Source organism: Pollicipes pollicipes, unplaced genomic scaffold (genome assembly GCF_011947565.3).
Source record: "Pollicipes pollicipes isolate AB1234 unplaced genomic scaffold, Ppol_2.1 Scaffold_3447;HRSCAF=4054_pilon_pilon_pilon, whole genome shotgun sequence".
NCBI classification, from domain to species: Eukaryota; Metazoa; Arthropoda; class Thecostraca; order Pollicipedomorpha; family Pollicipedidae; genus Pollicipes; species Pollicipes pollicipes.
In genome coordinates this window covers 6,211,643-6,238,912 of record NW_023596297.1, presented here as the reverse complement: position 1 = coordinate 6,238,912, position 27,270 = coordinate 6,211,643, and the positions used below count along the sequence as shown (strand labels likewise).

At 59.6% G+C, this 27,270-nt stretch overlaps 1 protein-coding gene across 1 annotated transcript; it reads left to right on the top strand.

Moving 5' to 3' along the window:
* The first annotated feature begins 539 nt into the window (after positions 1-539).
* On the top strand, positions 540-27,010 carry LOC119091543 (centrosomal protein of 135 kDa). Its single transcript, XM_037214352.1, has 19 exons — positions 540-544; positions 959-1,064; positions 1,375-1,501; positions 1,800-1,994; positions 2,222-2,229; positions 6,389-6,560; positions 6,839-7,005; positions 7,798-7,839; positions 7,984-8,056; positions 9,029-9,153; positions 10,235-10,288; positions 12,395-12,552; positions 13,010-13,157; positions 15,579-15,731; positions 16,809-16,885; positions 24,979-25,054; positions 26,308-26,442; positions 26,786-26,901; positions 26,956-27,010. Exons 1-19 carry the CDS (start codon positions 540-542, stop codon positions 27,008-27,010), a joined length of 1,992 nt encoding a protein of 663 aa, XP_037070247.1.
* The last annotated feature ends 260 nt before the right edge of the window (positions 27,011-27,270 follow it).

Here is a 27,270-nt window from a genome sequence, read left to right as displayed (position 1 = left end):
ACATCTTTGCCAGAACTTCAGTGCCATCATGGCACTATTTGCTCTTTGTTGTAACTGCCATCCACTGGTGCTGGGGGACAGCCAAAGGGACTCCTAAGGCCATGCCCTCCACCTGAGTTAAGAGGATTAAATGCTAGGCAATTTCACTGACATCACCAAAATTCACCAGGCTTTGGAGAAAATTGTGCATTCTGCAGGTATCTTCTCTTAGTCATTAGAAGGTGAATGACCTTGGTTGGCATTCTGTGCACAACCAACAGCAAACATGATCAGATGCCTGAGCCAGTTTTTTGCCTCACGCATTCCAGTACCATGTTTCAAACTATGTTTCTAAAGCAATCTGTAGTGCTGTGTGTAAGCACTGTGTAAGTGCTGTACCATGTTTTTCATTTGATTTAGGTCATTAAGATGTTGGTTCCAGTTCTATGTAACATGCTAACTGTCCTAAAAGAGAGGATCTTTAAAATGGTGTAATAAATGCACTCATTCCAGGAAAATGATATTTTCTAGAGCCGAGTTTGGCGTGCATCGCCCCAGGCATGCGGTACTCCTTTAGTTGCTTGCTTCACTCTTGTTTAAGTATGGATTGGTGTTTTCATCTATAGTTTTCTGCCCTAGAAGTATGTTGAATTCTGCACAGGCCTCACTGGGCGCAAATGACCACTGCAGTCAATGTGCCCGAAAAACACCAATGAACGACAACTGCACAGGCCTCCAATCCTGCTTAGTTATTTTTGCTAGCCTGACCTCTTTTGAGTCATGAGAGCATACATTCACAATGTGAACCAAGTTTTTATGTGATGCAGTAGCAGGATCTCCAACAAAGCCTCAGCCAGCCAGCTGGCATTAGCGTCCTGTTTCCGTCTGTTGCCAGTGGCAGCCATGGGCTGGCCAGGCATGGTGGAGCTTCGCCTTCACGGAGGTGCGCGACCGGCTCGACCTGCTGGGCTACCGGCAGCCGCTCAGCCTGGAGTCGCTGCCACTTGGCCGAGAAGTTGCTGGCCGACCTGCTGCAAACACCGACAGCCTCAGGCGCCAAGCACGGCCTGGAGACTGCCACCAGGGTGAGATGGGGCTCGCAGCACTGTGGGAGTTGCAGCGTCTATTGGCTCAGGGGAGTTTGCTCAGAGGTCATGTTGATGGAATCTTGATGGCTTGATACACTTGACCGGGCTACTCGCAATTACTGCGTCGAAATGTACGCTGCTGCGCGGTACGCCCATGCCCGTCTGCGTTGCGCTGAAGCTGGTGCACGTGGCACGCAGCCGTTACGCGTGTTTGGAGGGTGTGGGTAGACTGCACCGGGCCCAGGTGGTTCACCCCCGCCCCGCGCCTGGGGAGGACCGCCCGCTGACGCGCTGAGGGCGTCGGCAGGAGGACGCTGAGGGCCGGGTCTGCGTCGAGCCGTACCGGCAGGACAACGCCCGACTGTGCCAGGAGCTGAGCGCGCTCCACCAGGAGATCATCAAGAGTCAGGAGCAGCATCAGACGCGCACCAAAGGTTAGCCAACGCCGCGGCGCTGGTCAGCCCAAACAGTCGTGTACCTTACAGGCGCGTATCAGTGTTGGCGCACTCGCGAGGCTTCCGCCTCATACAAAGCTGCATCGCTATGACATGTCTTGGCGCCCATGTGCCAGAGAGACGGGTCATGAAGGCACAGTAAATTATCGCTGGCTTTGATGAGTCCCGTTCAGCTGTGGTGCTCTGCCCGGCGCGGTGGCCAGTGTCTGTCGGTTGCCGGCGCTGTGTGCGGACGGCCGACCGTCGCTGATCAGCGTCGCCTCCCGGCCGCCGCCAGAGCTGAGGGCCGACATCCGGCGGCTGAGCGCCGAGAACGAGGACCTGCGCTTCCTGGCCGGCCAGTACCGGAAGCAGGCCGAGGCAGCCGAGCAGCGCCTGTTCCGGCTGCTGGAGCAGCAGGAACAGCCGCAGGCTTCCGTCACCGTCACAGGTGCGTACCGGCTCCTGCAGATGTGGCACGACCACCCGGCAGGTCGGCAGGGCAGCAGCGCCTGCCCGCTGGAGCCCTGACCCGGACTGTCAGCCTGATGTCCAGCTGACAGGGTGGGCAGGGTAGCACCTGCCCGCTGGAGCCCTGACCCGGCCCTGTCAGCCTGGTGTCCAGCTGACAGGGTGGGCAGGGTAGCGCATGCCCACTGGGGCCCTGATCCAGCCCTGTCAGCCTGGTGTCCAGCTGACAGGGCTCCAGGCTGGCTCCAGGCTCACAGGTATGTGGGGGCTAATTGAGTTGATAGGTTGTGCTGAAAGCAACAGCTGTTGGCTGTAGAGCCTTGGTGCAGAGATACAACGATGTTTTTAGTTATATGGATATATATATATATATATATATATATATATATATATATATATATATCATCACGCCACATCAACGCAGCTGGGGGGAATCTATGGAAGTGTTGCATCACCTTTGTCCTTATATCACCGCCAGCTCATTTCCTAGTAAACTTTCCTGTCAGGTTGGCCTGTCCATTGGTTGCCCAAACGTTTTCCGTAACATTCGTTTCTCTTCACCTGTAATGAGCTGCTGTAGTGCCACCGGCCTGTCAGCTGTTTCCGCTCATTTCATTGCCCTGGCGCATAGGCGCGCCTGAGACTGGCTGCCAGTCACACGTGATCAGGCTTCCTCACCGGCCAGCTGGTCACCAACGAACAGCCATCGCCCTCACTTTGTCACACGTATAGTAAACAATGAAATGGGCGTAGTGCAGTCAGGTACGGGAGGAAGCCGGCTTTGGCTTAAACTTTGGCATTAGTTTCGGCTTTGAACGGGTTTTTAATCAGCTTTAAGTTCAGCTTTACGCGATCTTGAACTGAACTTCAGCTTGTCGTGGTGGTTTTTCTCTTTGCACTGATGACTTTTCTTCGTAGAAACAGTCTTGCCCGTCTTATTACCCGATATAACACATACTTTTCGAGTCTGTGACGGATGCATGGGTGAAAGCCAAAACCAACCGGCCAGTTTCGTTGGTGATTAACACGGCTGGGGAACTAACTGTTCGAAATGTTGGACACATTGTAAAATCCAAAACAAGGACGATGGTCCGAAAAATTTTCATCCGTGTTTGTAATATCCCGCCTCAATCACCCCGTGAAATCCTGATGCACTTTTCCGATATCATACAGTTCTAGCAGACACGGACGTGGACAACTTTCATTTGTCAAAGCAGCGTTGTACAGTTGATAAGGCTTCTGCCTCGGCCTCGTGATCTCAAACAAATTGGTTCGGCTTTGGCTTTGTGTTTACTAGGTTCGAAGCCGCTGATCTCGGCTTTGGCTTCACGTGTTTAGGTTTGAAATCTGACTTCGGCTTCGTAGTTGAAGTTTCAAAGCCACCGGCTTCGACTTCGACTTCATCTTATTGCCCGCTTCGAATTCGGCCTCGAAACCAGAATCCTGGCTTATTTTCCATGCCTGGGCGCAACTGGCACACACCAGCATTGGCTGGCCCGTTCCCGTGTTGACCTGTTGCCGTAAGTAGTCGTGTAATACTGACAGTGGCGCCCAAGTCCCTGGGGCTGGGGGAAGGCAACGGGGGGGGGGGGGGGGGGGGGGGCAGTGGGACATACTGAGAGAGGGAATGTGTGATTTTCATGATATTTCATTATGGATGTCATGTGTTAACTGCGATAGGGTGAGTACTGAATGTTGTAAAAGTTCGGAACACCTGGCCCTCTTACCCACCACGTGGCGCCACCGCGCCTACCAGAATCTCGAACTCCCATCGCGGTGGCCGAACGCCTCATCAGGGCGGTGTGCGTTCCCAGCCCCGCGGCGCCCCTCCCCTGCCCCGCCCCGGCCCCATATCGACGAAACACGCGCTCGGCCGGGCCGGGCTGTGCGCCGGCGGGCGGCGGACATTCCGAAACACAGCGGCTGGGGCGGCCGGCGGGGCGTCGCCGCTCGTCCGGAAATGAAACGCTTCGATCGGCCGTCAAATCCGCCCGATGCGCCGGATCAGCCTAACGTACGCGGAGGGCGGCGTGAAAGGGGAGCGGAAGGCGTGAAACGGCGCGGGTGTGTTGTGATGCGAGCACGCACGCTCCAATGGCGGAGCTGCGTGGCAAGGGTGCGCGGTGAGAAGCTGCGGCCGGGCTTCGGCAGCATCAGCCAGGTCGGCTGAAGGGCTGCCTGCTGTTTTGGGAAGCCGTGGACCGGTTATCTCAAACGGCTGCGGTATCGGCGGCTCCTCGCGTGTCGGCGTCCGCCACGCGCCGCTGATTGCCGCGCGCGTGCACGGACGTGATGGTGATCGGCTGCCTCGTGCGGTGTCCCGGCCGGGGTTCACCTGCTCAGGCCGGCTGGTTTCGGGGCTGTGTTACGCTGAACCGCTGACGGGTGCAACAAGCTGGGGCCCAGTTAGTTAGTGGTCCGGACTCACCTGAGTAACGTGGCACACCATGTGTCAAACAACGCATCATACTTAAGTGGGTTCGTAACTCAAACGTCTCCCAAGCATTATCATTATGGTCGTTCTCGCTGTTTTGATTTAAGCAACACAATTTACATGCTTCCTCGTAAGGAAGCCATCCATCAACGAATATGTGCTGAGACGCCCAAGGGGTGGGCGGTGATATGAGGTTTTGTACTACACATCGGTGGTACCCACTACGCACTGAATGAATAGCAAATTCGTGACAAATCACCTTTTCTGGCCGGACGTTGACCCTTGCCTTACGGCTCGGTAGTGTTCTTTCCACACTAGCCACTGTCATGGGCGTGTAGTCCGAATTCATTTGAGAAAGTAGGCGCAACATGTTCCATTTTCTCCAGTGCCCATTCTCCAGAATCACGTGGTAGGTGGGTAGAACCTGTGGATAAGGCAGCGGCAGTTCACCTGTTCCACCGTAAACACGGCGGCGGCGCGCGTTGCGACGCGCCGCGATCAGCGGCGCCCACACCGCTATCGAGCGGCGCCGCGGCCCCATCGACCCTGCCGTGCACGCCCCCCAGCCGGCTGGCGCTGACGCGGCGCACGTGCTGCAGGCGAGCGGCGGCCGCGGCCGGGCCGCCGGCAGCGGCTGGACCTCAGCCGCCAGCTGTCGGCCGGCTCTGAGAGCGGCGCCGGGCCGACCGGCCGCGCCCCGCAGGTGAGGCGCCCGCAGCCGGAGCTGGAGCTGTGTGGCGGCGGCAGTGGTGGGATCGGGCGGTGAGACGGGGCGCGCCGACGCTGGGCCAGGCCTCGGTGGTGCTTGGCCGCGTGCCGTGGTGAGTGTGTACCCTCCTTACACGTGTGCCGCGTACCCTGGTGGTGCTTCAAAGTTAACGTGGTGCTGGAGCGAACAGTCCATGACTGTAAATGATTTGCGATCTTGTGACAACGTATACATATCGTGGGGATAGTTCTTTATAGATAGCTAGCCTTTCATCGCCGATGTTTTGGCTTCGTGACCACGTGAAAATGGAAGCTCATTGTGTTGAGCGTGGACTCGCATACCACAACCCAAACTATGTTGGCCATGACTTCCCTCCCATTTCCTGGGGACCCTCGCCGCCCGTTCCTCGCACTCGTTCCCCCCGCCGCCGCCGCCTGACCTCGGGCCGTGGGCCAGGTCTGTGACCCGCAGACGGTGGACCTGGTGTCGGCGGCCGAGCAGCGCGTGGCCGAGCTCGAGCGGCAGCGCCAGGCGGTCGAGGAGGCGCGCCACGACGCCGAGCTCGCCGCCCAGCAGCTGCGCGACAAGGTGGGTCCGTACAGAAGGTCCGGCTGGGCTCCGCTCACTACCCGGTACGGGCGGCCCGCCACGGCCGCCAGCCTGTCACCCAGGCGGCGAGACTAGGTGCGAGGACATTGACCTGACGCGTGATAGGGGAATGGCCACTTGGGCGATGAATCCGATGGGGGAATGGCCAGTTGGGCGATGAATCTGATAGGAGAATGACCACTTGGGCGATGAATCCGATAGGGGAATGACCATTTGGGCGATGAATCCGATAGGGGAATGACCACTTGAGCGCAGAATCCGTCGCTGACGAGAGTGTGTCATTGCACTGGAAGTTCGACCTTTACGTTGGGTAACCTCTGCCGACAGGAATGGTTGTCATGCCCTCACCGCATGATCATTGGCGACTCATGGCACGCGTGCGTTGTAAACTGCGGATGATGGCGACTTTGCTTCCCGATAACGCTATGATGCTCTCTTAGGCCTTGGGCAAGGCAGCGGAGACCCATGCTCTGGGCGGCTCTGCGCGGCTTTGAGCGCGTTGCTGAATTGAGTGTTACATCGGGAGTGCTCTTCGATGACAACACAGCCATTTCAACAATGTCCCCGCGTCCAACAATGTCGACAACACTCCTCTCGGAGCGCCGACCGCAGTCGGGTGCGGTTGTGAGGGAGCGAGCCAGCTGATGGACGTCTGTCGCCGCAGGTGAAGAGCCGCGACTCGGAGATCCGCCGGCTGACCGGTCAGCTGGAGGGAGGGCGGCCGTACCGGGCCGTGCTGGCCGACGCCGACACCAAGGAGAACGACATGTCGCGCGCCAACGTGCCCTACACCGAGCTCAAGAAGACCAACGTCCGCCTGGAGAAGCAGCTGAAAGGTACCGCGGTGACCAGACTGTGCGAAAACTTCTGAAGCGAAGTGCCATTAAATGGGGATATTGCATAGAAGTGATACTTCAGGAAGGTATATGAGTAGAATACTGGTAAGGGATTGTACTAACGTAAAGCGCTGGTAACAGAAACAGCTAGGTATACGAAAACGATGGTGTTGTGGCATTTATCACCACTCGCCTTGTGGTGCAGACCGCAGGGCCTGGTAGTCAGCCGGAGTGTGGTTGAGCGCGTGTCACCCAGCCGGCGGCCGGGCGCTTCCCAGAGACGTTGCACAGCCAGCACGAGGCCATGCAGCGGGCCATGCAGCTGGCGCAGAAGAACACCGCCCTCAAGCGCGAGCTGGAGGACCTGGACCGCATCGTGCACGTGCTGGACGAGGACCGGAGCAAGGCGGTGCGCACCAGCCAGCAGCAGCTGAAGCAGGAGCAGGTGAGGCACATGATCGACCCTGCGGAGACGCTCTGCCAGCGCTGGAACCAGGCGTATGGTCTGCTAGTTGGACCTGTATTACTGTTCTTCATTCGGCATGAAGTGGCTGTCTGCGCTAGTTAGTGTACCGTGCCGGTATTGAGCGGTAGCTTGTGTCCGTTAGCTGCACGCGTGAGGTGGCGGGTCTCGAGGCAATGGCGTCCTCCAAATGGTCATTTTCAGTTGATTCTGCCCAATGATCATCTCATTACCTCCAGAGATGGAATCTGCCACACATCTCTCAACAGCTCTCAACGAATTGGGTTTATCCCAGATTCGGCCCAATAACTCCGAATTGGCTCTATCTCAGATTCGTTTAAGCAACTCCCGGCTGAGAGTTGTTCCCGGCTTTCCTCAGTGACTGCCGATCAGCCCCGTCCCCAGTGTTCCTCGATAACTCTTAATGACTGACTTCCAGACCCGCCTGACCCACACCCGAGGTGACCCGGACTGACACCGGTCTCAGTAACTCCCTTGATGGCATATTTCACCCCAGATGCGTCACAACAAAACTGTGTCAACCCTGTCCCGGTTGTCCTCAACAACTCCCATGTCATGCCGTGTCATTGGGGATGTGCGACGCACTCAGCTGCTGAGGCTTTATGGCGTCGTCTGCCTCTAACCCTGGCAGGAAGGGCTGGCTCCGCAGGGATTCGAACCCCGTACCTCGGGTTTCCCAGACGCGCAGTGGTTAACGCAGACGCGTCTCTGGGCCCAGTCTCACTCCGGCAGCCGCTCTTTCCCCTGTCACAGACGCTGGTGAAGGACGCAGCGAATGAGCTGGACGAGGCGGTGGCGCGTGCCGATCAGCTGTCGGCCGAGGCGGCGGCGGCGCGGGCGCGCGCGGCCGACGCCGAGGCCGAGGCGGCGGCCGAGCGGCGCCGCGTGGCCGACACCGAGGCCGAGCTGGCCGCCGCCCGCCAGGTGGCCGCCCGCCAGGAGGCGCTGGTCGAGACCATGCGTCAGGACCGCAAGGCCACGCAGGAGCGACTAGACCGCGTCATGGAGAACGGTGAGCGCGCTCGGGAGGGTGGGGAGTCCGGACCGACGCCGGCTGCCGCTGGTCTGTGCTACCGACGAGTGGTTGCTGTGGTGCTGTTAGTCGCCACTTGGAACGGGTTCGTCGGACTGTGGTGCTGGAGGCTGGCGGGCGGGACGCTGTTTGGGAGCCGCTCGTCAGGCGTATGGCCCAGATAAGATGCAGGAATGTACTCTGGCATCCGTGAGGACGACGGGGTTCGTGTGCATTGGTCCTGATTCGGGATGTGAACGGGCCACAACTCAGCCACGCCGCGGCGGCGTTCCCGCGTGCTTGGTGCGCGGCAGCGGCGTTCCTGCGGGCATGATAGGCGGCAGCGGCGTTCCTGCGTGCATGGTAGGCGGCAGCGGCGTTCCTGCGTGCATGATTGGCGGCAGCGGCGTTCCTGCGGGCGTGGCGGGCGGCAGCGGCGTTCCTGCGTGCATGATTGGCGGCAGCGGCGTTCCTGCGCGCATGGTAGGCGGCAGCGGCGTTCCTGCGTGCGTGGCGGGCGGCAGCAGCGTTCCTGCGTGCATGATTGGCGGCAGCGGCGTTCCTGCGGGCGTGGCGGGCGGCAGCGATTTCCGATCCGATTGGAGGCTGCTTCGATCGGCGGCCTGCGCAGACTTCATTAGACTGCGGTGATTATGCGGCAGCCGGCACGCGAGCTCGCGACAGCCGTCATTAGCCGGCCTCCGCGTGTCCCGGCGTCGCATCGGGAGCCTTTTATAGACCGCGGGCTGCTCTGCCACGACAGCCATGCGTCTGTCCGCACGGCATCGTGGGAACTTCTGAGGCGCTGGTCAAGGTCGCGTCGGGTGTATTTCAACTTGCATGCAACAACACAGGGCCCACAGCTACGCGGTGAGGCGGCGGCCGGACGTCCGTCTCGCTGGGCCGACCGTGTCCCTGACGGCAGCCAGAGCCGCCCCACTGACCTGTCCGGGTCGCCCGGGACACCGCCAGAGAAGCAACTGGTGCTGGAGCTGGACCGGCTCAGTCGGCAGAAGACCAACACCGCGCGCATCCCCGACAAGACGCAGAAGCTGATCCAGAGTCTGGAGGAGCAGCGCGACTACTTCAAGGCTCAGGTGGGTCCGACGCTGGGCGCCGCCGCATGGGGTGAGCCTTCTTCCATGGGATTGTGTGCCACCTCAAGGCTGGTCATCGTTCCTGTGGTTGTAGGTGTGAGGGAGGCAGCAGCTGACGCCCATCCCTGGGCGTAGATGATCGAGCGGGTGCTGAAGCTTCCTGCGCGGATGTGTGAGGTAGCTTACTTGCGCTGGGACGTGGTGACCTTGCCCTGGTGCGATCTGGCACATCGCCTTTGCGACTTGTTGTGCTAGGCTTGGGAGCTCCCTTCTGGGTTATAGACATGGTACTACCTCAAAGTTGGGCTTTGTCCTGTTCTTGTTTCTGTTTTGAGGAGGGGGAGTTACCACTTCAGAGCTGGGTGGGTCTTGAGGATGCATGGAGCATGCTGCCGCCACTGCCAATCCGACCCTCCGGCTGCTTGCGGCTTGGGTCATCGTTTTAGGCAGTTAGCAATCGTGTGGTTGGAGGATTGGCGTGAGTTATTCTGTTCAGATGACTGTGCATGCTGGTTTATGTTGAGTAATCACGTCCTAACATCGGTTACGAGGTAGCTGGGCGACTGAGGTGTTCTGGGGCTCGTCTGCCTTGCTAATGTGTGCTGAATAAGGTTGGAGTTGCTAACACTGGTGTTTTTATTTGGATTTGACTTAGTGCTACAGTGTTTTCGTCGCGGAAAAGCCTGGCACGCCAGCGATGGAGGACAGTCGGCCACTGGCCTTCGTGATCGACTTGTTATGTTGCAAACTCTTCCCATTCCATTTGTAAATGAGGTAGAATTTTTATGTTGGTGTGTGGGACCGTGCTTGCGGCTAATTGGCGTTTGATTAATGCTGATGACTTGATTTGGTTGATGATTAATGGTGGTCAGGGCTATTGAATGTTCTCTGAATATTTCCAACTTGATGGTTAGATCCAGGGATGACGAGGAGAGGAACCCTTTCGCACGACCCCGGGCGGTCACGAGTGGCCAAATACCTTGTGCGGTGCTGGATAAAAACGTGTTTGAGGTGTGGTGTTTGGGCCTAACAATTATGGACGTTTGTTTGGACGATGATGTATTTTGTGACATTTCGGCAGGTGGATGAGCTGATTGAACAGCTGCAGAAGAAAGATAGAAGGGCCGTGGACTCGGTAAGACATGTTCGTGCGGTCACGTTTCATATGCGTGATAGCACCTCTCCAAATTTCGGTACGGAATGCATGCGGGCGCCTTCCATATTGTGATATCCATACCAAAAACCACGGCCTGAATTTTCACCTAATCGCGCGGCACCGCCTCCAGTGGATGACGGATGTTATCCCTGGCCGTTGGCATGCCCCTCACCGCCTGCTAGTGGCAGCCGGAGCCGGCCCTGGTCCTCCACGCGTCGCAGGCACCGCCGCCGCTCTCTCCGGCAGGAGCTGCAGGATGAGCTGGCGTTCCTCCGCTCCGAGTGCGGTCGGCTGGAGGAGGAGAACCGGCGCCCCGCTGCCCCGGCCACGGTCAGACCCCACCCTCTCCCTCCCTCCCTCCTGCGCCCGGCGCCGCCCCGGCCACGGTCAGACCCCACCCTCTCCCTCCCTCCCTCCTGCGCCCGGCGCCGCCCCGGCCACGGTCAGACCCCACCCTCTCCCTCCCTCCCTCCTGCGCCCGGCCGAAGTTTTCTAGGCCATCTCTCGGGCTGATGCGTTCCGCAGAGTTCGTGCAAAGGGCACGGTCCCTCCCGGCTGGATCTCATGCTGTCCTCCGTGCCTGTGGTCCGCCTCAGCTCAGATCTCCTGCCACTGACATGCGGGTTGATTGAGCCCACCCTTCGTCCCGTGCCCGGTCTGACGGGCATGTGACGGCGCACTGCCTTGCTAACGGTCCAAGGACACTTATGTGAGGTTGTTTTGTGTGGACGACTCGGGGGGGGGGGGGAGCCAATCCTGGTTGCCACTTGACCTCCGAAGAACCGACGAAATGGACTCTGTCTAGTGCCGTACTCCCGTCCCTTGGGAGGCATCGGTTCGCTCAGCTCTGTGTTCCTTGTCCCCAGGGAGGTATCCGTCCGCACAGTGCCGTGTTGTCCCCTGGGAGGTATCCGTCCGCACAGTGCCGTGTTGTCCCTGGGAGGTATCCGTCCGCACAGTGCCGTGTTGTCCCCTGGGAGGTATCCGTCCGCACAGTGCCGTGTTGTCCCCTGGGAGGTATCCGTCCGCACAGTGCCGTGTTGTCCCCTGGGAGATATCCGTCCGCACAGTGCCGTGTTGTCCCCTGGGAGGTATCCGTCCGCACAGTGCCGTGTTGTTCCCTGGGAGGTATCCGTCCGCACAGTGCCGTGTTGTTCCCTGGGAGGTATCCGTCCGCACAGCTCCGTGTTCCCTGTCCCCTGGGAGGTATCCGTCCTCACATTGCCGTGTTGTCCCCTGGGAGATATCCGTCCTCACAGTGCCGTGTTGTCCCCTGGGAGATATCCGTCCGCACAGTGCCGTGTTGTCCCCTGGGAGGTATCCGTCCGCACAGTGCCGTGTTGTCCCCTGGGAGATATCCGTCCGCACAGTGCCGTGTTGTCCCCTGGGAGGTATCCGTCCGCACAGTGCCGTGTTGTCCCCTGGGAGGTATCCGCACAGTGCCGTGTTGTTCCCTGGGAGGTATCCGTCCTCACATTGCCGTGTTGTCCCCTGGGAGGTATCCGTCCGCACAGTGCCGTGTTGTTCCCTGGGAGGTATCCGTCCGCACAGTGCCGTGTTGTCCCCTGGGAGGTATCCGTCCTCACATTGCCGTGTTGTCCCCTGGGAGGTATCCTCACATTGCCGTGTTGTCCCTGGGAGGTATCCGTCCGCACAGTGCCGTGTTCCCTGGGAGGTATCCGTCCGCACAGTGCCGTGTTGTTCCCTGGGAGGTATCCGTCCGCACAGCTCCGTGTTCCCTGTCCCCTGGGAGGTATCCGTCCGCACAGTGCCGTGTTGTTCCCTGGGAGGTATCCGTCCGCACAGTGCCGTGTTGTCCCTGGGAGGTATCCGTCCGCACAGTGCCGTGTTGTTCCCTGGGAGGTATCCGTCCGCACAGTGCCGTGTTGTCCCCTGGGAGGTATCCGTCCTCACATTGCCGTGTTGTCCCCTGGGAGGTATCCGTCCTCACATTGCCGTGTTGTCCCCTGGGAGGTATCCGTCCGCACAGTGCCGTGTTGTTCCCTGGGAGGCATCCGCCCGCACAGTGCCGTGTTGTTCCCTGGGAGGCATCCGTCCGCACATTGCCGTGTCCCCTGTCGCCAGGACGGTAATCGTCTGCAGACGGAGGCTGCGGAGCTGCGCCGCCAGCTGGCTGACTGTGAGCGCCAGCTGGCGGGCTCGGCCGCTCAGCTCGACGTCAAGACCAACGAGAGCGAGCAGCTGCGGCACCGGCTGGACGAGGCGCTCCGCTCGCTGCACAGGTGCGACGACCCGGGCGGCGCTGCGCGGGCGGCGGAGCAGGCGCGCCGCTCCACCCACCGCGGTCTCTGAGCCGAGACGCCAGGTTACAGTTAACGTAGCAGTTTCAGGCTCACGTGAGGATAGGTTAGGCGCCGAGTGGTGCTTGATGGCGAATAGAGACGGTTGTGCTGGCAAGTGTGATAGCTCAGAGAAAGTCCGTCTGTGGTAAGACGAGCGTTTGTTATAACTCTGACGAAGATGGTGGAGTCGGGACTTTTGGAGGTTTCAGCAAATGGACGGAAAATCAGACTTTACCGTCACCTGCAGGGCCCTGAATTCCTTCATCTTGGTCGTCAAACCTACGCTTTTCTATGGCGCTGTCTACACGCACATTTGCATTGCATGCACTGCGCTCAACTGTGGCGACTTGCTTCCATCCGAGACTCCGTCTGACCTGCCGCACGCCCTCCGCGCCAGACTGAGCGACTCTGAGTCGGCGGCCACCATGGCCAGCGCTGCTCAGCTGGAGAGTCTGGTGCGCACCCTGGAGCAGGAGCGCAGCCTGGCCACCGGCGACTACCACCGCGTCGACCAGGAGCGCAAGGAGCTGCGACACCGGCTCAAGGCGAGTACCGGCGCTGCTGGTCGGCGGCGACCTACCCGGGGATGAGCGACGCTCCTCAGTGACGCTGCACCGGACCGCGGGTCGGCCAGGGGGCGGTCGCTGAATTGTGCCGGTAGAGGGAATTGAACCGTGGTCCTTTGGGTCACAGGGCTCGTACGTCCTCCTGATATGTAGTCTTCGCCGGCTTGTTGCCGTCGTGGCCTTCCAGTCACTTGTTTGGGCAGCGCGGCACAGACCGCTGGTGTTGACTTCCACTGCCCGTGGCAGTTATTTTTGTCCGCCGGGTCCGTCCGGGCGCGCCGTCTGCGGGCGTTGTTTTTCGCCCGCGCTCGGCGTGGCGGCGTGTTGGCGGCGGTCGCTGGAGAGCGGTCGAGTCATATTTGATTAGCGCCGGGGGCGGCCGGTGCGTGCCGCCCTTTGTCACGCATGTTGACGGAGCCGACACTTGGCCGGGCCGGCCGGCTGCTCGGCAGCCGCCCCGATGGACTAATGGGGACGGCACGGACACGCCACGAGTGACGGGCGGCGGGGAGGGGCGCCGCGGACGGCTGGAGATGGGCCGGCGCGGGATTGGCAGTCGCCGACCGGCCGGCCGGCGGGCGGCCGGTGGCGCGCCGACCGCGCTCACTGGCGGCGTCACCGGGTGGGGGTGTGGCTCCAGTCAGCCCCTGCAGGGCCCTCTCGGTCGCCGGTGCTGGGAGATAGTGCTGTCGGCGGTTTGAGGCTGCCGATCTGGGGCGTCTCGGGGCGGTTTTCTCGGTTTGTACCGCTGGCTGGGGTTGTGTCTCCACGGTCGGTTGTGCTCGGCTGCCGTGACTGGCTGGTGCTGACGACGGCTGCTGTCGGCGGCTTACCGTCCAGTGCTGAGAGTCGGCGCTGTCGACTGGTGTTGCCTGGGGCTCATAGCGCGGACTCCACCGCAACTGCCATTTGCTTCTTTCATGCTGTTCGAATGATGGGATTTGGCGCAAGGTGCAGACGTCCAAGGGCTGATGTGTGTGTGAGTTCACTCGCTGCACGCGTTGCTCTTCTGAAGTCTTTCGCCATTGCTCGACGGCGTTAACTCCTCCTCATCCAGAGGGGCTAGCTGGCGTCCCGTACACGTCAGGTCCCGGACAGTTCGCGAGGCGGTGCCCGACCGCTCGTGCCCAGCTGCCTGCAGAGCGTCGGCTTCATGCTGCGTGCGGGGCAGGACTTACGGCCTCGCTTGTGAGCAGGCAACGGTCGGTCCATGCCGCCCGTAAGAGTGGCGATCAGTCTTTTTAAGCGGAGGTGTTATGTTTCCGTGACGAATGTCGAACAGCTCTCCTGGAGTGAACCGGGGCGATACTGATCTCGCCAGCGGCCGGTCGCTGGTCGCCATGCCTGAGGATGAGGAGGGCGTGTGCCTGACGGTGAGGGCGGTGCGGTTCTCGGCCCGCCCCGCCTCCGGGGGAGGGTCGCCAGACAGCTGCGGTAGGTCGCGACCGTCGAGGTCAAGGCCACGGGAACGGAAGCCGTCCAGCCCGCCGAGGACGCGAGGCGGGGACCTTGCATGAGCAGCCTAAGTCGCAAGGTCCAATCCTCTCAGAGTTCCGCCCAGGTCAAGAGATGGGACCACCTGGAATTTGTCCAGGTCAGGAGATAGGACCTCGAGAAGTCCGTCTAGGCGTCAAGATTGTACGTCCAAGAGTCCACCCAGGCCAAGAGATGGGACCTCCCGGAGCCCGCCCAGGTCACAAGGCAAGAGCGCCCAGAGTCCTGCCAGGTCACGAGGCCAGGCCCCCGAGAGCCCTTCCAGTCCAGGAGGCCGACCCTCCCGGAGCGTCACCAGGTGGCGCGGCCGGACCCCCTCCAGCCCGCCGCGGCCGGCGGGACGGTCCGGCGGCAGCCCGCCGCCGCCGGCAGCCTGCCGTGCCCGGCGGCATGGCTCGGTGCCGAGCGCGCCACCGGGGCCCGGCCGGCCGAGCGCACTCCGACTGGAGGCTGGCGCCGGCGCCCGGCCGCGGCCGTCGGCCGGGCCGGCTGAACAGCCCCTGCTGGCGCCAGGCGAGGCCGCCCGCCTCGTGCGGAGGATGCTGGTGAGCTGGGTGGCGGCGATGGGGCCGCGGAGGCGACGCCGCCCACTGCTAGGGCTCTGCATGTGAATGTTTGTCTCCGGTACTGCGTCGGCTTCGTGACGGATTATTAGCCTGACGACTCCAGGCTTATGATCCAGATCACGCCATCGGTTTTTGCCGACATTTGAAGATGGGCGTTATGGTCGAGCGATGTTTGCCGGCGGTCACAAAAACACAGCAATGCCCATATCGGCATGATTACCTACGCCAAGTGCTCTGCTGTGTTGGGACTGGCTTTGTAACGGGGCCTGCGATCCAAAACATCGCCGCCGATGTGATCTATGGGCACGCTTTTTACGGCGCAGCGTTGTTTGTTTTGCAGGTCGCCACGGAGACCCAGCTGGCCGACCGGGTGAAGATGGAGTCGCGCATCGCCGAGCTGGAGGCCCTGATCGGCGCCGCTGAGACGGACCGCACGGTGCAGCACAGTCAGACGGCCTCCCACCGAGCGCTCATCTCCAGTCTGGAGGCTCAGGTCAGGGCTAGCCGGCATGTCACGCCTACCAGCCCCGAACACGAGCCTGCGGTCCATGGGCCTGGCGCGGGGTTACACAGGGTACTACAACAGCCCTGTGGTCCAGTCAGGTCGGCGTCAGGACTCACACACGGCACCACAGGAGAAAGCGAAACCTACGTACCGGTCGCTATGCGGCGGTGCGGACGTGTGGTGACCGAAAATCAATTACTGACTGTTTTCAAATTTCCAATCCTGTCATAACTTATATTATATTCGTGTTAAAACTGAAGATCAAAGAAGGTGACGCTTCTTACACTTCAGGAAAACAGAAAAATCCGATATAGGGGAGACGGCTTTGGACTTGCTCCGGCGGCGATGACCTTGAATGTCAGGTTGACCTTGAATTAATTTTGGATCTTTTACTAGGCTGGGAGGCTCCCGAACAGCGTGCAATACGCCATTCTCGCCAGTACCCCTATGGAGCATGCAATATAACATGAGGTTGGTGTTATGAATTCCGACCCCAACATCATTGCACACCAAATCACAAAGCTGACCTAAGACGACCCAGTACACCAGACTGACAGCACAACACCTTTAGTACGCCTGTAGCACGCGTGTTAACGGATACGTCCTCAGATCGCGTTTAACGTCCTATAGCTATACACATTATTGATCTATGCTGGCGTGCAAAGTGTCCAGGATGACTTTATTTGATGCCTCGGGCCTCAGGCAATGTACTTCAACCCATTACCACGATGAACTATGGCGTGTAAAACGAAATCGCGATAACGATACGGGCTGTAAATTGGGTACGTGTGATATTGAAATGGTGTCATTTTGGCATAACCTGATATGCCACGGCCCACCACTGTCAATGCAGCGTGTCTCTGGCTTTGTCAGGGTTACTGTAAGCATAAATAACTGGACCAATTGCAGTAACATATTTCCGATCGAACAGCACCAGGTGCTGTTCGATCGGAAATTATGCCGCAACACCAGGGTGAGGACAAAAAACAAACGGAAACCTCCCGTATTCACCATCTACCTGGCAGTGCGCTTCCGCTGATACCATCGTGGCCGTGCGTTTGACAGGTGAAGAATCTGCAGAACTCGCTGAGCGGCTCCCAAGCGGAGCTGAGCCGGGTCATGACCAAGAACACCAAGATGAAGTAAGTCGCTCGACCAGGGCAGACGCGTTTTGGTGTTCATGTTCCGTGTTGTGCAGTAGTGGCAATGAACAAAACAGTGGGGTGACACTTTTTGACACCGGGCGAGTTCGAAGGCTGCGAGACGGCATCGAACCTGGTTCGGTGAGGAATATATGGGAAGAGGCCGGTGGATTTCGAGTTAATAGCAGCTGATGTTATGGATGTGTGATAAGCTCGACGGGACGCCCTAGGAGAAGTCTACAAGGAAACTTGTTCAACAGTGAGTCTTGCCATCGTCCTTCCCTTCCCTCTCGTCCGTCCGCCCTCCCACGTCACGATCGAGCACGCCGCGACGGTGGCGCCGCGTCGCGGCATCGTGCGACACGGTCGTCAGGCCCGACGGCGGGCGACAGAGGCGCCAACGGTGCCGGAGCGGACAGTTTGGCAGTGAGCAGCGCGGAGCCGACGCTGGCCCAGGTGGCATGGCTGACGGCGGAGGCTTATGGCGCTCACGGGGGCTGGTTTACGACGCTCTCAGTACATGTGGCCACAGGCATCGGCTGTCTTTCGCCTTGATACGAAGGGCGGGCATGGCGGGCAGTCGGGCCGCGTGATTCGGGTTTACCAGACACCCAGTGGAACCGCCGGGCCACCAGCCCGCTCGGCTCGGCGCGGCCCGACGCTGCCCTGACTGTGTCCCGCGCCGACATCGACCTGACGAGCTGAGGTAGATCCACCCAGGTATTTTCGGATTGGGGGTGGGGGTGGGGGTGGGCTGGAAAGGCGGACGAGGTGTTATTCAAGCTGGCCATGCCGAGCTTAGTAACTTATGTTTTTATCGAGCTGTTTTGGCGTGCAAGGTCAGAGATTCAAAACAGAAGCGTGACGTCCGCCATCGTGCGCCTTTTTTGGGGCACCAACGACTACATTGGCCATGTATGCGCTGAGCTACCATGGCGCAGCCGGGTCTCAAACCCGAGATCTAATTAGCACTTTTTGAGTCTATTCCGGTGTGAATTAATCCTTCAAATATGTGATAAGGCGCGGATTTACATTATTGTATCAACCAAGGGGTACCTGACGCAGATAATCACAGGTCATCGCTATTTGTTGTTCCCTTAGAACTTAAGGATCTTTACCAACCATTATGTTCGAATTGTATGTTTTTTCGTTCTTTATTAGCAGGTAGCATTTTTATTTAGGTCAGCGATCTGTATCGACCTTTCTGAGATGACAGAACCGTATCTAGGTAAATATGTGGTGCTTATGAAAGCGGTGCATCAACTAGAAGTTCACAAAAAGTAACACAAATAACCACAGATTATGTGTTTAGTTATATGTAAGGCCAATGAGGTCACGGTCTTAATATTTCATGTTTGGTTTATCTTTACCACTTATAGGTGTGTAGGTAACATGGAGTGAAAGGCCAGATATGTACGACAAACGCTGGCAATGGTGTACAATGGTTGCAAACGTACATCTGCAGGCCAAATAAGGTTCGTGACCTACGATGTCCTTGAAGGTCAGGCTGTCAATCGCAGGTGCGTAAGCGATGCTGTGCATAGGAAGTCGACAAATCCGACAATTTACGCTACTAGTGTAGATTTCACCAGAGGGTAGTGCTAAAGGCCAAGTTTGGTCAGTGATCCATGATAACCACACCACGCCGTTGAAAGGTCAGAGAGTAAGTGACATGGCTAGGTGAACAAACTTGCGAATACCGCAGGAAGACGAGTTACAGCGTATTGCCAGATGTCTTAGGCTCATCTGCGATTTTGGCCGACAGAGCGGCAAAGCGGTTCTGAAATACTGCAGGAGAGGACACTGAAAAGTTCAGGACAAAGCGACATAGTGTTCTCGGAACACTGCAGGAAATGATTCTGAAAATTTCAGGATAAAGTGACAAAGCGTTCTTGAAATACCGCAGTAAAAGGTGCCAAAAAATTCAGAACAAAGTGACAAAGTGTACCTGACCTACGGCAGGAGAAGATGCTGAAAATTTCAGGATGCTAGCGTAAGCTGTTCTCCGAGAGATCAGAAAGATCGCAGAAGGATACCTCCCCTCCGCAGTGCGCGAGAAAAACCCAATCTTACCGTTGCACGCCGATGTGTTAGTGTAACGGCGCTACGGCCGGACAAGCTGGGGTGGCGTGACGTTCAGGCCCTATGTTAGAGGTGTGTTGTGTAGCAACATGTGGAAACGGGCATTATCAAGCGCCGGATCGAACTAAAAGTGTCTTATCATGTCACTATGGCTTTTACGCCCACCTGGGTGATGCAACTTGACATTGCTGAATTATGCATAAGGTGTCCCAGGAGTCGTAATTAAAGTCCGTGCAGGTGATCGTACCCCAGCATGTTTGGTCAAAATAGCACCGGTCACATAAACAGGCTGTTTTTGCAGATGAGATGCGTGCTTTTTGAGAATCTGATGTTCCGTGGAAAGGTCAGGCTTGTGCCGGCGCGGATGCTTAAGCCTCTTGCATACATAGAACACACTGCTACTCGAAGCCCTGAGACATTCACATGGCTTGCAGCGACCAGTCCGTTTCGTTTGCTCTGACTCACATAGTGTTGGTTGTAGGACGGACGTAGACAAAAGATACCGCTTCCCGCTGTGGCGTATTTGAGAGCCAGCATGAGTGGCACACCGCGCGCGCGCGCGCCGTCCGCTGTCCGGCCGCTGAGGTGGCCGATTTGTAGGGTTGGTAGGATTTGTCATGGTGTCGTCGCCAGTTGTTGATGAAGACGCGTCCGAAGAGTTAAAACACCCTCGCCACATGAACATCGTAACGTATGCCAACTATATTTGCCAACGTTTGGTGTTATCCCGATATATACTCATGGTCTTCAGTGACTTACTGCGACAGCGACTAGCAACAAAGGACCCATGGCATCCACATCGATACGGTCACGCTGCCGTGGGTATCAGACCTTTTGTGGACCTGCACTAAACCCATTACTTGCACGGTCTCTGACGCTGTATGAAGTGACTCCTAATGGGGATGCGCAAAGACCGCTGATAGCACAAACGCGAACCTCTGGGTCCGGACTGCTGCGCAGCTTATACAGTGTTGAGATACAACAACTAATCCGCAACTAAAATCGTACGGTCTGTGACAGAGCCGACCCGCAATTGAAATGGACGACACGTTACGATTGCACGGTCAATGCGGTGTGCACCGAAGCGGGATACCGTTCCCCAAAGGGCCGAAATGACTCGTTCCAGATGTTGTTCGGCGCAGCTCTTAAACAGCTGAGCTGCAGCTGAGCTGTTGTTCGTATGTTTGCCGTCTCAGCGTTACGATGAGCTTCATTTGTCACATCAATAATCGCCAGAGTAGGGATGGTGCCCCCCCCCCCCCCCCCCCCCCGGCTACACGAAGGAAGGCAACTTGTGCTTGCCGTTCCGGGGACCCACTTTCTTTTACCTTTCGATGCCTTTCAACACCCGGCGTTTTTTTTTCTTTTCCCCATGACTGTTGTCCTTGGCATTGTCCCTGCCTCCCGTGGGGATTGTCATTATTCCGCTTCCGCACCTCGTGTCGGTCATCACCCCCGCGGGTGTCGCCCCCGCGCTGTACATACAGGCATGTTGCCAAGGCAACCTGGTCTCCAGGCCGACCGAGTAAACGCCCTAGATACGGACGCAATAGTGCGCTCTAAATTCTGTCCACTTGGCCATTGCCAACAGGTATCGATCATGCGCCAATGACGTCACGTGTCTGCGATCGCCGTAAACAGCCTTTTCTTCGTACGGGTTGGCCGGCGCCCCGTCAGTCGGCGCTGATACTGTGAATCAATGGGTGCGTGCCATGCATTGTGTCCATTCGGCCGGCTCACGCGGCTCGATATGGGGTCGCTGGCCGACGGCACGGAGTGGTGAGAGTCATTACCGCGCGAGCGGCGGAGGGCAAAGGTCAGGGTGGGCCCGCTCCTCGGCCCAGGCTGGTCGGAGGTCTGGAGATAGTGTGAGGAACACTGTGTGCCGCGGTGACAGCGGTGGGACCAGCCGACGGGAGGGAGCGGCTCGGCTTCAAGACCTGCGAAGCCGGCGGCCAACGCCAGAGCCTGGTGAGAAGGAACCCATCTCGGTCAAACCACCGGGAAGGAGGCGCGTCTGTGCCCTAAACCGCAAACACAGGTTGATAAAGCCAAGACCCGAAGAAAGAATAGGATCAAATTGGAGTAAAAATAACGCGTTGAAGACGTTTGATGCCCTCAACCGTGTTGCAAGGAGCACCAGTGCGTAGCCACCCAGAGAATATTGTGAAGAGTTCGGGTCTGAAACAAAAAACGACGCCGGCGAACACCACCGCAAGACCTCTTCAGAAGGCGTTGATCGACTCGCTCGGCTGCGAAAGTTGATTGCCGCTTGGACAGACCGCCAGGCACAATGTACTCTAACAATCGTGCGAACGAGCTGCGTTCGAAGGCGCAGCGTCCGAGGGCCGTCCGGGAGCAGGCGGTAGCCGGCGACCGGAACCGGGGCCGCGACAGGAGCAGGAATCTCCTGGACGCCGGCCAGCGAGACAGGGACCTCCCCGATCGCCGAGCGAGCCGAGACCGGGTTGACGTCCGGGACCGGGGCAGAGCCGTCGCCGACAGGGGAGGCGGAGCGGCTGGCTCGGCGCGGCGCGGCTCGCTCAGGCCCGACCTGGAGCCGCTGCTGTCGCGCTCGGCGGCGGCGCAGGCCAGCGCCGCGCCAGGCCGCGCCAAGCCGTACGCCAACATGAGCCTGGACGAGCTGCTCGGACTGCCGGACGACAAGCCGTACTCGGTCAGCGTCAGCTTCACATACGGCCAGCCGGCTGGCGCCCCGGCGGCGGCGGTGGCGGCGGTGCCGGCTCTCCCGCCGCCGCCGGCCGGCGAGCCCCCGGTGGCACCTGCCCCACCCGCGCCGCCGCCACCTCCGTCGCCGCCCGCCAGCAACCGGCGCCTGGCCGTGCTGGGCGCCGGCGACTACGGCCGGGCGTTCGCGGCGCGTGCGGCGCTCTGCGGCTGGCGCGTGACACTCGGCAGCCGGCGGCCGGGCCGCGTGCCGCCGCTGCCGGACGAGGCAGAGGTGGCGCTGGCCAGCACCGAGGAGGCCGCCGCCGCCGCCGACCTGCTCGTGGTCTGCGTGCCGGCCCACTTCTACGGCTCGCTGCCGCTGGCCGCTCTCGCCGGCAAGGTGGTCGTGGACGTGAGCAACGGCGCCAGCGCTGCCCAGGTGGCGCTCGAGGCCAACGCCGAGCGTCTGCAAATGCTGGCGCCCACTGCGCGTGTCGTCAAGGCCTTCAACGTGGTCTCAGCCTACGCGCTGGAGCGCGGCCTGCAGGGCGGCAAGCAGGTGTTCGTGGCCGGAGAGTCGGCGGCGGCGCGCGCGCGCGTGTCCGGGCTGGTGGCCGACCTCGGCTTCTTTCCGGTGGACCTGGGCGGACTGCGCGCGGCGCGGCGCATCGAGACGCTGCCGCTGCAGCTGTTCCCGCAGTGGCGGGCGCCGGCCGCAATCTGCCTGCTGCTGCTGCTGCTCTGCTGGGTGTTCCTGCTGCTGCGCGACCAGGTGTGCCCGGCGGCCGAGACTGGCGGCCCTTGGACGCTCGAGCTCTTCAAGCCGTTGCTCATGGTGAACGTGAACAAGGCGCTGGCGATGACAGCTGGCGCCGTGCTGGCCGTGGTGTACCTGGCCGGCGTGGTGGCCGCCTACCTGCAGTTGTACCGCGGCACCAAGTACCGCCGCTTCCCCGGCTGGCTCGACCGCTGGCTGCTCATGCGCAAACAGCTGGGTCTGCTGATGCTGGCTCTGGCGTCGCTGCACGCCTGCATTTCGGCGGCGGTCTGGTCGCCGCGCTACCTGCCGCTTGTCTACCAGTCGCCGACGGTCATCGAGGCGCAGGTGGTGGTCGCCGGCAACGAGACGGAGCTGCAGAGCGTGACCGTCTACAACCGCGGCATGCACTGGCGCGGCGAGGCGTTCCTCTCGGCCGGCACGCTGGCGCTCGGCCTGCTCTCCGTGGTCGGGGTCACCTCGCTGCCGAGCGTGGGCGCCGCGCTCAGCTGGCGCGAGTTCATGTTCGTCCAGTCGGGGCTGGGCTGGAGCGCGTTGGTCGCCGCCACCGGGCACGCTGTCGTGCTGGCGATGACGCCGGAGACGCTGGAGGTGCGCTGCAGCGCGCCGCCACCGCTGCAGGTCAGCCTCTACCTGCCGGTGCTCACCGTGCTGCTCAAGCTGCCGCTGCTGCTGCCGCCCGTGGCGCGCCACCTCAGCGCCATCCGTGGCGGCCACGAGAGGCGCAAGTTCGTGAAGCGGCCGACAGAGGTCGGGCCGGCGCCCTGAGCGGTGACGGCAACCGGCTGGAGGAGACGTTGAGAAGAGAACGATGAAAGAGAATTTTGCGTAGAGGACAGTCACCGACGGCGACCGATCAGAAGGGATGATGCTGAGAACAACGATGTGGGGTTCGGAAAAGTAGATGTTGACACCACAATATTTATGTCACGTCCCTGTGGACTAGTCCAGGTTAGAGCTTCGTCGTTTTACCATGTAGCCATATGGTTATAGCATAGCACAACCGCATCGATTACGCGTATCATCGGAACTAGTCTGGTGTGTGGAGTAGGTCGTGGAGTAACATCCATGGAAGGTTCCTTGAAATCACGAGTCGTGCCTTACACACAACTCAGGTTGAACCATATCGATCGCGTCACGTGAAACGATAACGTATGGAGAGGTATGGCCGGCTTTGACTGCCACAATATTTTTGTCGCGTCCCTATTCGTTAGTCCAGGCTAGAGGTTGGCTGTGTGAATGGATAGCTAGGTGTGTCACCCGTACGTATATGTGAAGCGTGAAGCAGGGCATCCAATAACGGAGATGAAAGAGCTTGAAATCACTGATGATCCCTTATATCCAACTAAGGAGGAACGGTATCTGTCGTTTCACATGTTATGCAGTGCCCTTACGTTACCTAGACACGTTTATTGAAATGCACGTGATATCTGTGCTTGTATTAACCTGGGTAACCTCATACGAAGAGCTATCACAGTGCCTTAGAAAAATATATTTTATCCTCGCGCACGACTTATGAAGGCACTGTCACCTGTTCCGCCAGCTCGTGCGCTGCAGTTGTGCAAAGCTGGTGGTCGGTTGGCATGTGCGGTCCCCGCAACGGTCCTCCAACGCACCCCACGCCGTGCTTCTACTGGCCGCGCATGGACAGCGCCGCCAGCTTACGGCGGTCTTGTTATCCATCTTGCCGTTTTCCGTGCCCTTCCGTGGCTAGTGTTTGGGTCAGTGCTGGCGGCGGCCCGACTATGCGGTGTTGTGCGGGGCCTTCGTCGGGACATTGTCCACGGGAGGCCTCCAGATGAGATACGCTCACAGCAGGGCGCCGTCGGTTGGGGGCTGCCGCGTACCATGCTTGGGGAACTGAATGCACGTGAAGCGTGCTGTAGCCGAAATAAACGTCCACATCGATAGCTGTATGCACAGGTGGTCCCGGCTCCAGTGTCAGCCAGGTGCCGCTTACCGGGCTCCTGGGGAAGGGGTAGGGAGTCGCGTGCGTTACATTACAACATGTCAGAGTCTGCCAGCAGCGCGGAGAGATCGTGTCGAACACGCCATGAGCCCAAGCGTTCAATATCGATGACACACGACCTGCACAGCGCCGGAGTGTGCGGGCCATTGTACCAGGGAGACCACACCGAACCAAGCTTGTGAGGCTCAAGATTAGCAGTTCTCTCACGCCTAGACTACAGAGGACCGCAAATGACCGGCTGGGGTGCCGGTCTTGTAAGCTCAGACATTTTAGGACATTCAGGATGGACGTTTCAGTTGTCTTCAGGTCATGACTGATTGTTTGGTGAGTATCAGTGGCTCTGCTGTGTGCTGGCACAAGTCAGTAGCGACAGTGCAGACAAATACTGTACAGAACGAGACGTCTGGAGACCACCCGTGCGGGACTAGGAGCAAAACATTCATTGTCGCCTGTTAAGTATTGGCACTTGCAGGCGGCATTTGCAAAAGCTGCTAACGGCTGTGCTTGAACAGGGCGATTGTAGACGACACCGATCCTCTTCACGCATGCTTTCCAGCGTCGCGCGCAGTCACCTGACGTCTGCCCTGTCAACAGGACGTTCGTGGACCGCGGGGAGTCCTCGCTGAAAGACTGCGAAAACAAGCTGATCAAGACCACCAGCGAACTCGAGGTACCCCCGTCACGCGAGCGAACGTTCACGCGGATGTGTTGTAGCGTAGTCCTTGATAATTAAGCGTTGACATCGTCGAAACAAGCGGCTGGTCGACTTTGTTCCCACCCTGTTATGGATATGGTTGTTGTTGTTGTTGTTGTTGTTGTTGTTGTTGTTGTTGTTGTTGTTGTTGTTGATGATGATGATGATGATGATGATGATGATGATGACGATGATAATGATAATGATGAAGCCACTTATCCTTTCGCTATGTTTTAGTCTACGTTTCATTCAGCGCCTACACCGCTGGTCTGTGTGTTGTGAAGGCTTCACAGTAGGGTTGGTCAGCGCCTTTCTGAAACATTGCGCGTGATGTTGTTTGCGGGGCTTTTTCAATTCAACTGTTGTAATGCCGTCCAAACACGGAAGTGTGTTATTTTAGCGTCTACGTTTCTAATGCTAGCAAACGCACTGCTGACGCGGACGCCCCATGTCGGCGTGCGGCGCTGTCGGGTCCGGGGAGAGCGTGTCCCGACCGTGTCCTGACCGTCGGTGCCGCGGTCCGGGGAGAGCGTGTCCCGATCGTGTCCTGCCCGTCGGTGCCGCGGTCCGGGGAGAGCGTGTCCCGACCGTGTCCTGCCCTTCGTTGCCGCGGTCCGGGGAGAGCGTGTCCTAACCGTGTCCTCCCCTTCGTTGCCGCGGTCCGGGGAGAGCGTGTCCCGACCGTGTCCTGCCCGTCGGTGCCGCGGTCCGGGGAGAGCGTGTCCCGACCGTGTCCTGCCCGTCGATGCCGCGGTCCGGGGAGAGCGTGTCCCGACCGTGTCCTGCCCGTCGGTGCCGCGGTCCGGGGAGAGCGTGTCCCGACCGTGTCCTGCCCGTCGATGCCGCGGTCCGGGGAGAGCGTGTCCCGACCGTGTCCTGCCCGTCGGTGCCGCGGTCCGGGAGAGCGTGTCCCGACCGTGTCCTGCCCTTCGGTGCCGCGGTCCGGGGAGAGCGTGTCCCGACCGTGTCCTGCCCGTCGATGCCGCGGTCCGGGGAGAGCGTGTCCCGACCGTGTCCTGCCGTCGGTGCCGCGGTCCGGGAAGAGCGGTCCCGACCGTGTCCTGCCCTTCGGTGCCGCGGTCCGGGGAGAGCGTGTCCCGATCGTGTCCTGCCCGTCGGTGCCGCCGAGCTGTGTGTGAGCCGGGCGTCTGGGCGCGGGCGTCCTCTGGCCGGCCCAGTCGTCCCCTGGACGTTTGATCGCGGTGACGGACGTGCGGCCGGCCCGGCAGGTGTGCCAGACACAGAGCTCGCAGCTGCAGCGCCAGTGCGCCGACCTGCGCGCCACCGTCGACGAGCTGCAGCGCGAGGCGCGCCGGCAGACCAAGGTCATCGAGCAGGTCATCCGCGAGCGGGACAAGTTCCAGGTGCGTGTCCAGGGGTCGGAGCCGAGGTGGGTGGTGCAGGGTGAGGTCGGATAAGACCGTCAGGATGGGCAGAGAAGTGGCGTCGGTGGAGGTTAGCTTGGGTTGAAGTGATGTTGCGAGACTGGGCATTAGTGTGTGCTTCATGGCTAAAGTGAGCTGAAGGGTCTGGGGTCTGTCATTTGAACGGGTTGGCGTCGCCTCTGTGGTCTGGGTTACGGGTTGGCGGGGGCCTGAAATCTGGGATCGGAGGGCGCCAGCTTCTCTCAGTGGCTTCTTCTACCCGTGGCTTCTGACGTGTGATGCCTGCGGCTGTGCCGCCGCTGACTGTCCCCTGTTGCCCCAGAACGACGTGGACGACAAGACGGAGCTGCTGGACGAGCACTGTCAACAGCTGGAGAAGTGCACTGCCCACATCGGGCAGCTCGAGTCCACCATCACGAACCTGACCGCCGACCTGGCGTGAGTACCAAGCCGTCCGGATCCGGACTGGACCTGACGTGTGGGCCTCGGCAGACCTGAGGCCGACCTGCTGGAGGCACCGCGGGCGGGGTTACGGAGCCGCTTCTGAGCTGGGATGCGGTGCCGCGGGCGTGAACGGTGTGTCGCCCTGGGGCTGCCATCCGCTGCGTGATGAGCCTCTGCCGGGTCATGGCCAGCATGAGCGCTCACCACCCGTGTCGTCTGACATTGAACTGACACCGTGGAAGACATCTGAGGTGGAAGCTCGCTCTCCTGGCAGATTCACGAAGGTGCACAATGACAAGTGCCTGTATTGACGGCTGTTGAGGTCAGCATTTTACAATAATTTACGCAATGCACGGATGTTGA

Bases quoted from the DNA above. Each gene is read 5' to 3' on its own strand.
- LOC119091543 (XM_037214352.1), top strand. The intron at 7,006-7,797 runs GTGAGGCACATG...CCCCTGTCACAG, and splicing joins AGCAGCTGAAGCAGGAGCAG to ACGCTGGTGAAGGACGCAGC. The intron at 26,443-26,785 runs GTGCGTGTCCAG...CTGTTGCCCCAG, and splicing joins GCGAGCGGGACAAGTTCCAG to AACGACGTGGACGACAAGAC.